Genomic DNA, 12,178 nt, shown 5'->3' with positions numbered 1-12,178 from the left:
CAACCGCCAGGAGCAGGGAACGGACTCCCCGCAGAGCCCCAGAAGGAGCCAGCCCTGCTGACAACTCGACCTTGGGTCCCGCCGCCACGCTGGGAGAGAGCCAGCTCCTGTTGCTCACGCCTGGCCTGTGCTTCTTTGTTGTCAGGGCCTTCAGACACTCCTACGCCCTTGGCCTGCGTGAGAGCTCCCCTACGCTGGAGGCGCCCTGCGTGCCATGGAGCCACTCGTTGAATGTCCCCCAGCCTGATGGGTTGGGTCGCAAAGGACACTGTTTAACCAGAAATGCCCCCTGGGAGCCTGCTGCCTTGAGGCGGCCTTCTCTGGGGACCACGTCCACTTCCGCTCCCTTGGACAGTCACTGTCAGGCCCCTGGCAGCCCCATGAGAGGTGTCCCGGGAAGCCCCAGTCCCCCTCCAGCCCCTGAAATCGCCTCCCTGGAAAGCCAGGTCACCCGCAGCCGGCCTCCTCCTCTGGCCCCCGGCGTGTCCTCTCTCGTCCCACTGCCCGCCCTGCCCTGGCCATTGCTGCCACAGCTAACCCGGACCTCCCCAGGGCCTGTCGGCCCCCACGTGGACTCCCGCAGCTTATCTCTGAGGGCTAATTCCCCGCTGCCCTGCCCCGCCGCCAGCTGCCCCCTCTTCCCAGGCCTTTCCTCCATGCCTCTCCAATCCTGCACCCTCCCTGCAGCTTCACCTGAGACTCCCTTTCGCCCTCCAGTCACCTCCAGCACCTGGTGGCCAGCAGGTGCGGCCTCGCTCTCCCGCAGGGCGCAGTGCACACACACCGGCCCTCCTCGTGAGTCCCACCGGCACACACCACGCACACTGATGGTGCGCGAGCCCTCCCATGGGTGGGATTCCAGGAATGGTGGCAGAGAGGGACAGGGTGTCCGTGGGGCTTGTGGCAGGGTCCTCATGGATGCACACAGCGGCCCCAGCTCAGGCCACCTTGGGAGACCAGTCCTGGGATCCTCTCCAACTTGGCCATCTTCCTCCATCTGGACCAGCCCTGAGACGCTGCCCCGGCACATAGCCACCGGCCTGGGAGGAGACGCACGTCCCTTTCCCGTCAGTAATGGGTGCAGCACACAGGAGTGTGGCTTGGGGGAAAAAAACCTTCACGAGGAAGCGGTTTCACAAGATAAAGTACACTTGTTTATTTCAAGGCCACAAATGCGACATTGCAAAGCAGGGCCGGGTGGAGCCTATAACTGCGGGCTCCATGCTTGGCCATGGCACTCAGCCGCGCCGAGAAAAGCCAGTTTCTTACAGCTCGAAGCTGGAGAGGACGCGGGGAAGATTTCAGTACAAGCGGACAAGCCACACAGGCCAGGGACCCGGCCCCAAGGCAGCCCCTCTCATTCCATCTCTGGTGCCCCACGCTCTTGGCTGGCGGTCACTTCACCTGCAGGGGACAGAGACAGCGTGAGTGGGTGTGGGGGCGCTGGGGGCCCTCAGGCCCGGGGCTCTGTGGCCTCACCCCCTCCCCAGGGCCAGGCGGCCTACCTTGAACAGCGTGACCGTGGTGCTGTAGAAGAGGCTCAGGAGGAAGAGCACGATGAAGGTGGAGGCCATGGTGTTGAGGTTCTCGAAACCTTCCTCCTCGGCACTCACCTCCCCCTCTGCAGGAGACAGGGCACGGGGGTCAGCGTGGCCGAGCTGCCTGCAGAGCCCACCCTGCCCCCTTGGCCGCACTGCCCGCCAGAAGGGCTGGGGGACGGTGGAGGCGACTGGGCAGCCGAGCGGGCGTGTGCCTGCCTCCCCGCACCCCCAGGGCGACTGGGAGCCCCGGGCCTTGTCAGGCAGGGTCTCAGCCAGGCGCAGCAGGCCCCTGGCCGCCCGATTCCACAGCCAGCAGGGGCAGAGCGTGGCTGCGGCCGAGCCAAGCAATGACCCCGAGCTCCTGGCCCTAGCAGCGCTGGGGTGGCAGAGAGTGAGACAGAGCACACATGTACACACAAGGGTGGGGCTCGCTGTGCTGCGGGGGGGGGGGGGGGGGGGGGCGGCGCCTTGACGCCTCTGGCGGCCGCAGGGCCACCGGGGGCCGAGAGTGCTGGGCTTCCTGTCTCTGGTAGTTTGGGGTGGGCTCCCCGGCCAGTGAGGACAGCCCTGGGGGCAGATGGCTGCCTGTGCCAAGGGGCCCATCCCTCTAGCCTCCCTCTCTCTGTCTTGGAGCCATGGCACATATGAGAGAGGCTGTATGGGGCCCTGGCTGCGGCCAGGAGTGCAGGACTCACAGCTGTGGGCTCAGGAGGTCAGACAGACGTCTGAGGCCCAGGGGGAGCGGCACTGGGACAAAGGCTGCCGGCAGTCACCTAGGTGACAGTCACCTAGGTGTGTGGCCGCTACGCCGGTGGGCCCGTGGGCCCTGAAGAGCCAGGAATAGAGGGGAGGTCGGGAGTCAGCCTGAAGGGGCACTGGTGTGGTCGGCAGAGGAGCCCCGCTCGCCCGGCGGTGCAGGGCCCACCACTCCAGGTTCACGTGCAGCCCTGCAGCTGCCTACTCCAAGGAGGGCCTCCCGGGCACTGCCTGCCCTGTCAGCACCTGCCTGACTCTGTCTCTTCACAGGGAAAGGGGAGAGCTGAGGCCCTGCCACCTTCACAAGGGCCTGGACTGGGAGAAGCACCCCTCCTGGAGATGGGCCGGGAGTCTCCTGGGGAGCTGCCTCCGGCCAGGCCCAGAGCGGCCCTCTGTGCATCCTGCTCTGGGGCTAGGGCTGGGGGCTGCGGCAGGGGTCCAGGCTGGGCCGGTCCCCAGATGCACCTCCAAGCTGAGACAGAGGGACAAGCAGAGCATGGGCGTGGTGCAGAGGGACCCGCCGGACAGGGCACCGAGTGACCACGGGTGTGCAAGGGCTGGGATCTCGGTGTGTGAGCCTGGGCGTGTGCAGTGTATTCATGTGTGTGCATGAACATGCGTACATCTGTGCCTGCGTGTCTACATGTCTATGACTTGTCCTTGTGCATGCATGTGTGTCTGTATGTGTGAGTGCCCGTGTGCATGTGCCTATGAGTGCCTGTGCCTCTGTGCACTTGTGTGTGAGTGTGCGTGTACATGTGTGTCTGTGTGTGTGAGCGAGTGCCTGTGCCTGTGCGCACGTGCATGTGGATGTGTGTGTACATGTGTGTCTGTGTGCGCACATGTCCATGTGTCCATGTCTGTGTGTGTGCCTGCTCACCCAGGTCCATCACATATATGTCTGTGTCACGTGTGCCCATGTCTCTGACCATGTGTGTGCATGTCTGCGTGTCTGTGCATGCATCTCTCTGTATGTATGTATGTGACTGTGTGCATGTGTGTGTGTTGCACACCCGTGTGCCCCCAGTGTGGCCATGGAAGCAACTAGAGGCGCAGTGAGCATGGGCTCAGCCTGCTGTGAGCGTCCCGCAAGGAGCACCAGGGCTCCCAGCATGGGTCGGAAGCGAGTGGGGAGGCGGGGGCGCAGATGGTGGAGGGTGGTCTGCAAGGTGAGGGCAGACAGCCATGGACCCAGCAGGGAGAGCTTTGCTCACTCACAACCAGCATCTTTTGAATGGATCTTTTTATTTCTAATTTTTATAAAATGCAACATCTCACGCATCAACACGGCTAGTTTGCACTCATGCACACACACACAGCAGTGGTCACTCTGGGGCTCTGAGCCGGCCTGGGCAGGCAGCCAGGCATCAGTAGCAGGTGCTGGCCGTGTCAGACATGACCAGGGACACGTTGTACAGGGTGGGTTTACCGGTGGACTTGTCCACGGTCCGCTCGGTGACCATGTGGGGCAGGGCCTCGTGGCCCACGACGCAGGTGTAGGTCTCGCCTTTGCTCCAGTCCTCCTCAGTCACCGTCAGGATGCTGTGCACGAAGTACACACCGGGGTCCTGGGGCTCGGGCGCTGGGCTGCTGGTCACGTACTTGCTCTTGGTCACGGGCTCCCCCCTCTGTAGCCACTGCACGAACACGTCCGCGGGCGCGAAGCCCTTCACCAGGCAGGTGACGGAGGCCGACTCCCGCAGGCTCAGCTGTTCCCGCGTTGGAGGCAGCACGTACACAGACGGCGGTTTCATGGCGACGTCTGCGGTGGGGGAGGGGGTCATGGTGGTGAGATTGGGGAGCGTGGGGCCTCTCCTGGCCCTGCCTGCTGTTCTAGGACCCCGGAAGCCGTGGGAGAGTCCGGGGTGGAGAGCAGGGGCAGGGCAGGGCCTACCTTTGGACTTGGAGATGGTGCGCTTCTTCGGGGAGGGCAGAACCACGTGGGTCACTGTGCACGTGAACTCCTCTCCGGACTCCCAGTCCTCCGAGCAGACCGAGGCCTCGCCCCTGGCGCTGAGGGTGTTGTTGAGGTGATTCTCAAAATTGAGTTGGGTCTCCAGGACCTTGCCGTTCTGGCGGGACCAGGTGATGTCCAGGTTTTCATAGGAGGGCAGGTTTGTGACCAGGCAGGAAAGCTTGGCTGACTTCGTGAGGAAGATGTCGGTGAAGGATGGGGAGATGGTGAAGACCCTGATGTCAGATGTTTGTTCTGGAGGTGGGAGAGAGTTGGTTGGAGTTAAATCAGGTGAAGGAAGAGGTCTGCCCAAAGAGCAGGGGCTGCTTGGCTGAGTCCCCTGTGAGCGTGGGGCCCTGCTGGAGGGGCACTGGCCCCCAGTCGCCCTGCATAGCCCCTCCTGCCCTTGGCCGCTCTGGGAAGCCAAGACTCAGGGAGCAGCTGGCACGTCTGGGGCGGTGTCTGCAGACCTGAGGGTGAGGGTCCCCCCACCAGGGCTGCACTCACCGGGGTTGCACGAAGAGGACGCGTTCTTCTGGAAGGTTTCCTTGCTGTGCTCCACCTGGCAGGTGTACACGCTCGAGCTGAGCCACTCTCTGTCCGTGATGGTCAGCATGCTGTAGGTCCTGAATGTTACGGGTGAGGACTGTACAGTCTCCACCTGGCCTTCAGAAATGCCAGACACCACCCGCTTTCCGTCACAAAACCAGGACAAGGAGATCTGTTTGGGGCTGAAGTCAGTGGCCTGGCAGATGAGGCTGGACTTATTGCCATCACCAGAGATGCTGTTGTGAGGCGGGACAAAGATGCTCACGACGGGGGGCAACACTTCCGTGTCTGTAGAGAAGGACAAGGTGTCAGCTGGGCCTGGACCCTCCCCTCCCACCCGACCACGGGGCGAGCCCGACTCACTTGGAGTGGCGACCTTCACGGTCCCGACGGTCTTTCCTCCCTTGGGGTACTGGACTTCGCACACCAGGTAGTCCCCCGGCTCTTGAAAGATGCTCGAGGACGGCAGGACCACCTGGGAGGAGGCCGACCACAGGCCGTCCCTCAGGACTTCGGGGAAGGCCCAGAATTTCTCGCTGCTGACTGGGCTGCCGTTCTTGAACTTCCAGGAGAAGCTGACAGAATTGGGCACGAAGTCCTGGGCCAGGCAGCCCAGGGCCACCGAGTTCTCATCAGACAGGGAGCTCACACAGGACACCAGGGGGAAGATTTTCGGTTGAGATTCACTTGCTGGGGACCCGAGAGAGGACACAAGAGAAGAGGGGCGTGAGAGGCGTCCTGCTGGTCAGGGGTGCGGGCAGCTCCGCCTTCCCTCTGGGACAGTGGCGCGGAGGGCACACTCAGCCCTGCCAGCTCACCCTCACTATCGCCGGCTCAGCCACTTGGGGCCTGGCCCAGGGGTCTGGGGTCATCAATCAGACTGATACACACTCTGTCCCCCCCAGTCCTCAGCACAACCAGGTCACTGAGGTCAGCCCACTGTTGACCAGGACAGTTCAGTGGGATCAGCTCAGTCCAGCTAGACCCACCAGCCTCAGTGGAGGTTAAATGGACCCAAAGCATCTCAACAATTTGCCCAAGTCAAGCCAGCCTGGTGGGTCCACTTTTGCTGGCCCCGTCTCAGCCCACCACGGTTAACCCAGCATACCCCAGTTCAGCCTAGGCTAGCCCAGGCCAGCTCAGCCCAGCTCAGCTCAGTTTAGCTCAGTTCAATCCAGATCAGCCCAGATCACCACAGCCCAGCTCAACCCAGGTTCAGGTCAGCTCAACCCAGCTCAGTTCAGCTCAGCTCAGCTCGGCTCAACCCTCTCAGCCCAGCTCACCTGCTCAGCCAGCTAAGCCCAGTTCAGCCCAGCTCAGCTCAGCTCAGCCCAGCCCAACTCAACTCAGCCCAGCTCAGCCCAGCTCAACTCAACCCAGCTCAGCTCACCTCAGCCCAGCTCAGCCCAGCTCAGCCCAGCTCACCACAGCCCAGCTCAGCCCAGCTCACCCACTCTGCCCAGCTCAACACAGCCCAGCTCAGTCGAGTTCAGCCAAGCTCAGCTCAGCCCAGCTCAGGTCAGCCCAGCTCAGCCCAGCTCACCACAGCCCAGCTCAGCCCAGCTCAGCTCATCCCAGCTCACCCACTCTGCCCAGCTCAGCTCAGCCAGCTAAGCCCAGTTCAGCCCAGCTCAGCTCAGCTCAGCTCAGCCCAGCCCAACTCAACTCAGCCCAGCTCAACTCAACCCAGCTCAGCTCAGCTCAGCCCAGCCCAGCTCAGCCCAGCTCAGCTCATCCCAGCTCACCCACTCTGCCCAGCTCAACACAGCCTAGCTCAGTCGAGTTCAGCCCAGCCCAGCTCAGCCCAGCCCAGCTCAACCCAGCTCACCCACTCCACCCAGCTTAGCCCAGCTCATCCACTCAGCCCAGCTCAGCCCAGCTCATCCACTCCACCCAGCTCAGCCCAGCTCATCCACTCAGCCCAGCTCAGACCAGCTCACCCACTCCACCCAGTTCAGCTCAGCTCAACCCAGCTCAGCCCAGCTCAGCTCAGCTCAGCTCAGCCCAACCCAGCTCAGCCTAGCTCACCTACTCCTCCCAGCTCAGCCCAGCTCAGCCTAGCTAAGCTCAGCCCCCCTCACTCACTCCACCCAGCTCAGCCAAGCTCAGCTCAGCTCAGCCCAGCCCAGCTCAGCCGAACCCAGCTCAGCCCAGCTCACCCGCTACACCCAGCTCAGCCCAGCTCAGTTCAGCTCAGCTCAACCCAGCTCACCCACTACACCCAGCTCAACCCAGCTCATCCACTCAGCCCAGCTCAGCCCAGCCCAGCCCAGCCCAGCTCAGCTCAGCCCAGCTCAGCCCAGCTCAGCTCAGCCTAACCCAGCTCAGCCCAGCTCACCCACTTCTCCCAGCTCATCTCAGCCCAGCTCAACCCGGCTCAGCCTGGCTCAGCTCAGCTCAGCTCAACCCGGCTCAGCCCGGCCCAGCTCACCCACTCTGCCCAGCTCAGCCCAGCTCAGCTCAGCCTAACCCAGCTCAGCCCAGCTCAGCTCAGCTCACCCACTTCGCCCAGCTCAGCTCAGCCCAGCTCACCCACTCTGCCCAGCTCAGCCCAGCTCAACCCAGCAAAGCTCAGCCCAGCAAAGCTCAGCCCAGCTCAGCTCAGCTCAGCTCAGCCCAGCTCAGCCCAGCTCACCACAGCCCAGCTCAGTTCAGCCCAGCTCAGCCCAGCTCAGCTCAGCCCAGCTCACCCACTCTGCCCAGCTCAGACCAGCTCAGCCCAGCTCAGCTCAGCCCAGCTCACACCAGCTCACCCACTCTGCCCAGCTCAGCCCAGCTCAGCTCAGCCTAACCCAGCTCAGCCCAGCTCAGCTCAGCTCACCCACTTCGCCCAGCTCAGCTCAGCCCAGCTCACCCACTCTGCCCAGCTCAGCCCAGCTCAACCCAGCAAAGCTCAGCCCAGCAAAGCTCAGCCCAGCTCAGCTCAGCTCAGCTCAGCCCAGCTCAGCCCAGCTCAGCCCAGCTCAGTTCAGCCCAGCTCAGCCCAGCTCAGTTCAGCCCAGCTCAGCCCAGCTCAGCTCAGCCCAGCTCAGCTCAGCCCAGCTCACCCACTCTGCCCAGCTCAGACCAGCTCAGCCCAGCTCAGCTCAGCCCAGCTCACCACAGCCCAGCTCAGCCCAGCTCAACCCAGCTCAACCCAGCCCAGCTCAGTTCAGCTCAGCTCAGCTCAATTTGACCCAGCTCAACCCAGCTCAGCCCAGCTCAGCTCAGCTGAGCCCAGCTCACCCACTCCGCCTAGCTCAGCCCAGCTCAGTTCAGCCCAGCTCAGCCCAGCTCAGCTCAGCCCAGCTCACCCACTCTGCCCAGCTCAGACCAGCTCAGCTCAGCTCAGCTCAGTCCAGCCCACCACAGCCCAGCTCAGCCCAGCTCAACCCAGCTCAACCCAGCCCAGCTCAGTTCAGCTCAGCTCAGCTCAATTCGACCCAGCTCAGCCCAGCTCAGCTCAGCTGAGCCCAGCTCACCCACTCCACCTAGCTCAGCCCAGCTCAGCCCAGCTCAACTCAGCCTAACCCAGCTCAGCCCAGCTCAGCCCAGCTCACCCACTTCGCCCAGCTCAGCTCAGCCCAGCCCAGCTCAACCTGGCCCAGCCTGGCTCAGCCCGGCTCAACCCAGCTCAGCCCGGCTCAGCTCAACCCAGCTCAGCCAAGCTCACCTGCTCAGCTTAGCACAGCTCAGCCCAGCTCAACCCAGCTCAGCCCAGCTCAGCTCACCCATTCCACCCAGCTCAGCTCAGCACAGCTCAACCTGGCTCAGCCTGGCGCAGCCCAGCTCAACCCAGCTCAGCCCAGCTCAGCTCGGCTCAGCTCAACCCAGCTCACCCACTCCGCCCAGCTCAGCCCAGCTCAACCCAGCTCACCCACTCTGACCAGCTCTCAGTCCAGCAAAGCTCATCCCAGCTCAACCCAGCCCAGCTCAGCCCAGCTCAGCTCAGCCCAGCTCAACCCAGCTCACCCACTCTGCCCAGCTCAGCCCAGCAAAGCTCAGCCCAGCTCAACCCAGCCTAGCTCAGCCCAGCTCAGCCCAGCTCACCCACTTCGCCCAGCTCAGCCCAGCTCACCCGCTTCGCCCAGCTCAGCTCAGCCCAGCTCAGCACAGCTCAGCCCGGCTCAGCCCGGCTCAGCCCAGCTCACCCACTTCGCCCAGCTTGGCTCAGCACAGCTCAGCCCAGCTCACCTGCTCAGCTTAGCACAGCTGAGCCCAGCTCAACCCAGCTCAGCCCAGCTCAGCTCAGCTGAGGCCAGCTCACCCACTCTACCTAGCTCAGCCCAGCACAGCCCAGCTCAGCCCAGCTCAGCCCAGTTCAGCTCAGCTGAGGCCAGCTCACCCACCCTGCCTAGCTCAGCCAAGCTCTGCCTAGCTCAGCCCGGCTCAGCCTGGCTCAGCCTGGCTCAGCTCAGCTCAGCTCAACCCGGCTCAGCCCGGCCCAGCTCACCCACTCCTCCCAGCTCAGCTCAGCACAACTCAGGCCAGCTCACCTGCTCAGCTTAGCACAGCTCAGCCCAGCTCAACCCAGCTCAGCCCAGCTCAGCTCACCCATTCCACCCAGCTCAGCTCAGCACAGCTCAACCTGGCTCAGCCTGGCTCAGCCCGGCTCAGCTCAGCTCAGCTCAACCCGGCTCAGCCTGGCTCAGCCCGGCCCAGCTCACCCACTCCGCCCAGCTCAGCCCAGGTCAGCTCAGCCCAGCTCAACCCAGCTCACCCACTCTGCCCAGCTCAGCCCAGCCCAGCAAAGCTCAGCCCAGCTCAGGCCAGCTCAGCCCTGCTCAACCCGGCTCAGCCCAGCTCAGCCTGGCCCAGCTCAACCCAGCTCAACCCCGCTCAGCTCAGCACAGCTCAGCCTAGCTCAAGCCTGCTGTGGGCGGCCCTGGGTTGCCCTCACAGACCTGAAAGCCCAGTGATTCTGATGAAAAAGTGTAGGATCCTGGACCCGTGCCTCAGCTAAAGCCCCTGGTCTGCGGATGCTGCCCAGCTGGGCTTGCCCCTCCCAGCCTCCTCCCCCTCTCCTCGGAGCCCTCTCGCCCCTTCCCCTGGGCGCCGATGCCTCCGTCCCTGCCCCAGGCCCAGCCGGCCCTTCTCCCAGCCGTCAGTCACCAGCATCCTCCACTCTGGGTAAAAAGCTTGCTGGCGACTTTAGCTTCCCTAACGCATCTTACAGGCCGAGGCACGTACGCCACCCTCAGACAGAGGCCCTGTCTATGCTGAGCGGGCAGCGCTGCTTCTCTGGGAGAGGAGAGCCTGGGCACACGTCCCTGGGGCCTGGCCGGCCTGGGCACGTGCCGTGGGCCTGAGTTCCTGTCCCGAGTCTAAGAGTCCTGGTGACTAACTGCTCTCTGGCAAACGTCCTCATTAAGAACCGCGGGAAACGCATGTTATCTGAACCTGCTCCCAATTCTGTCTATCAGAAAGCTCTGCTGAGAGAGAAGATACCCTCTAGCACACAGCGACCATCGAACCCCAAAGCCGTGCTGACCACCTAAGTGTGGACACGGGAAGTGGTCCCTGTGGGTGTGAAGCACCCTGGCCTCATAGGTAGTAGGTAAAGACAGATTCCCTTTCAAGTAGAAACAAAAACATCTCATGCAGACGTCCTGGGGCAGCGAGTCTGGCTGCAGCTGCTCCTGCGTCTCACAGCTCGGAGCTTCGTCCCTGGCGCGGTCCGTGGGGTCTCTGACCTGGACGGATTCCTCCGAATCCCTTCGCTGCGCTAACTCATGACCTGCCCACTGGCCTGGCGGCAGAAGCCAGGCCCACACGTCCCAGCTGCGCGTGGTCCCAGGAGACCCCCGGCCTCGGCGGGCCTGGGGACTCAGAGCAGAGACTGTCCCTCCAGACGGTCCCAGGCCCTGCCGACTCCCACCCCACTGGGCATCCTCTCAGTGCCCCAGCTAGCAGTGTAGCCAGAGTAACTCACGACGAGTGCCCACGTTTCACCCCAAGTCTGTCCTGAGATGAGTACCCGAAAGGCGGCCCTGAACATTCTGCAGTGACGGACCTGCACCGAGAGAGCTGCTTCATCACCCAGAGGGAGCCGGCCAGCTACGACTGTGAGCGCACTCGGTGCCCACGGCGCGTGCACGGCCTCAGCTTCATTACCACGAAGGAGGGACTCATTAAAGAGTGTACAAATGCATGGATAAAATGCACCTAAGAGAAATTAGTTTCTTAAACATCTACTTTGAAAATGAATATAAATCAGCAATTGATAAGCTAAAGCTGAAGTAAATTCAAATACTTAAAAGAGGAACCGTCCAGTTTCGGTCAGCATCTGCACCTTATTTTAGAAATGCAAATGAGCCAGGTGGTGTTGTGCTCAGTGGAACACTTTTGGTTCTGTGGGGCTGGGCAAAACCAGCCGCTAACCACCTCTTGGGAACCAGAAGCTATAAATTTACCAACTGTGTTTTCTTGCTTCCAAAAATAGACTCTCAGCTTCCTGCCACCTGCTGCAGGTGGTCAGTCCTGCCTGTGGCCATCTTGACTAACTCGGTGCCACCAATTAAATTAAAAAAATAAGCTGAATTTATTATTCTCAAAATTCAGCCCTGAACTGGAGCCGAGGGCCCACGGTACCTCGTTACTACTTTTCGGCCAAACTCGCACCCGTCTCAACTCTCCATAGCCATGATTCGCAGTTGTTAATTAAATGATAAAAATTTAAAATACTTTAAACATCTCTCTTTTTAAAGTTGCAATTTTCCAGACCATCAGGAGCTGCTTCAAAGATGCCCTGTCTTGGTATTTGCAAGCACACCTCCTCTGGCGAACGGCTTTTCTTTCTCTTAGAGTGGCCTCACAAAGCCCAGCGCCCATCACCTCCCCAGGCTCTCCCTTTCGGACGGCTGGGGCACCTCTCTCTCGCTGCGATCGGGACACTACGTGTCCGTGCTCACCTAGACAATTCTCTTCCCGCCCAATAAAGAATTTTAAATACAGTCTAGTGCAGAACACACCTCGTCCGAGGAGGGCATCCTCTGTGCCCTCTGCGGGTGGCACGCCTGAGGCTCTAAGTCACCCAGACACACCCCTCTGTAGATGCTGGGACCATAGCAAGTTACATTTCACTGTATCCCAAGCTGCCCTGCTGCCAAGGGGGTCCTGGGACTCCCCCACTGGTGGCCCTTCCTGCCCAAGCCTCCTCTGAATGCCTGGAGATTCTGATTTTTTAAAGGCATCGGAAAATAGAAACTCTGAAATGCCTAGGGCAGCTTGTCCCCTCCTGGCCAGTCTGCCCAGTCCGCCGGGGGGACACAGACACATTGGAGGACCAGACAGTGATGCTCAGAAAAATCCCACAAACAGGAGAGAAAACAAAGGCCCTGGATGGGCCGCTCTTACCTGAGGAGACGGTGACCAGGATCCCTTGGCCCCAGACGTCTAC

General features: G+C 61.9%; 2 gene segments (V, D, J or C); both read right to left on the bottom strand.

Moving 5' to 3' along the window:
- LOC145530219 (Ig alpha-1 chain C region-like) overlaps positions 1–12,178 on the bottom strand; it is a 275,477-nt gene that overhangs the window by 135,936 nt on the left and 127,363 nt on the right.
- LOC145530217 (Ig mu chain C region membrane-bound form-like) overlaps positions 1,132–12,178 on the bottom strand; it is a 193,135-nt gene continuing 182,088 nt past the window's right edge. The window contains 7 exon segments of the C gene segment in view: positions 1,132–1,404; positions 1,506–1,621; positions 3,727–4,059; positions 4,192–4,506; positions 4,759–5,088; positions 5,164–5,490; positions 12,136–12,174. Of these exon segments, the coding sequence occupies positions 1,396–1,404; positions 1,506–1,621; positions 3,727–4,059; positions 4,192–4,506; positions 4,759–5,088; positions 5,164–5,490; positions 12,136–12,174 (1,469 nt within the window).

The sequence above is a fragment of the Giraffa tippelskirchi genome, chromosome 12 (genome assembly GCF_054371585.1).
Source record: "Giraffa tippelskirchi isolate mGirTip1 chromosome 12, T2T-mGirTip1v1.2.pri, whole genome shotgun sequence".
Classification (NCBI taxonomy): domain Eukaryota; kingdom Metazoa; phylum Chordata; class Mammalia; order Artiodactyla; family Giraffidae; genus Giraffa; species Giraffa tippelskirchi.
Note: the sequence above shows the minus strand (reverse complement) of the source record. Positions and strands in the feature narration are given on the sequence as shown.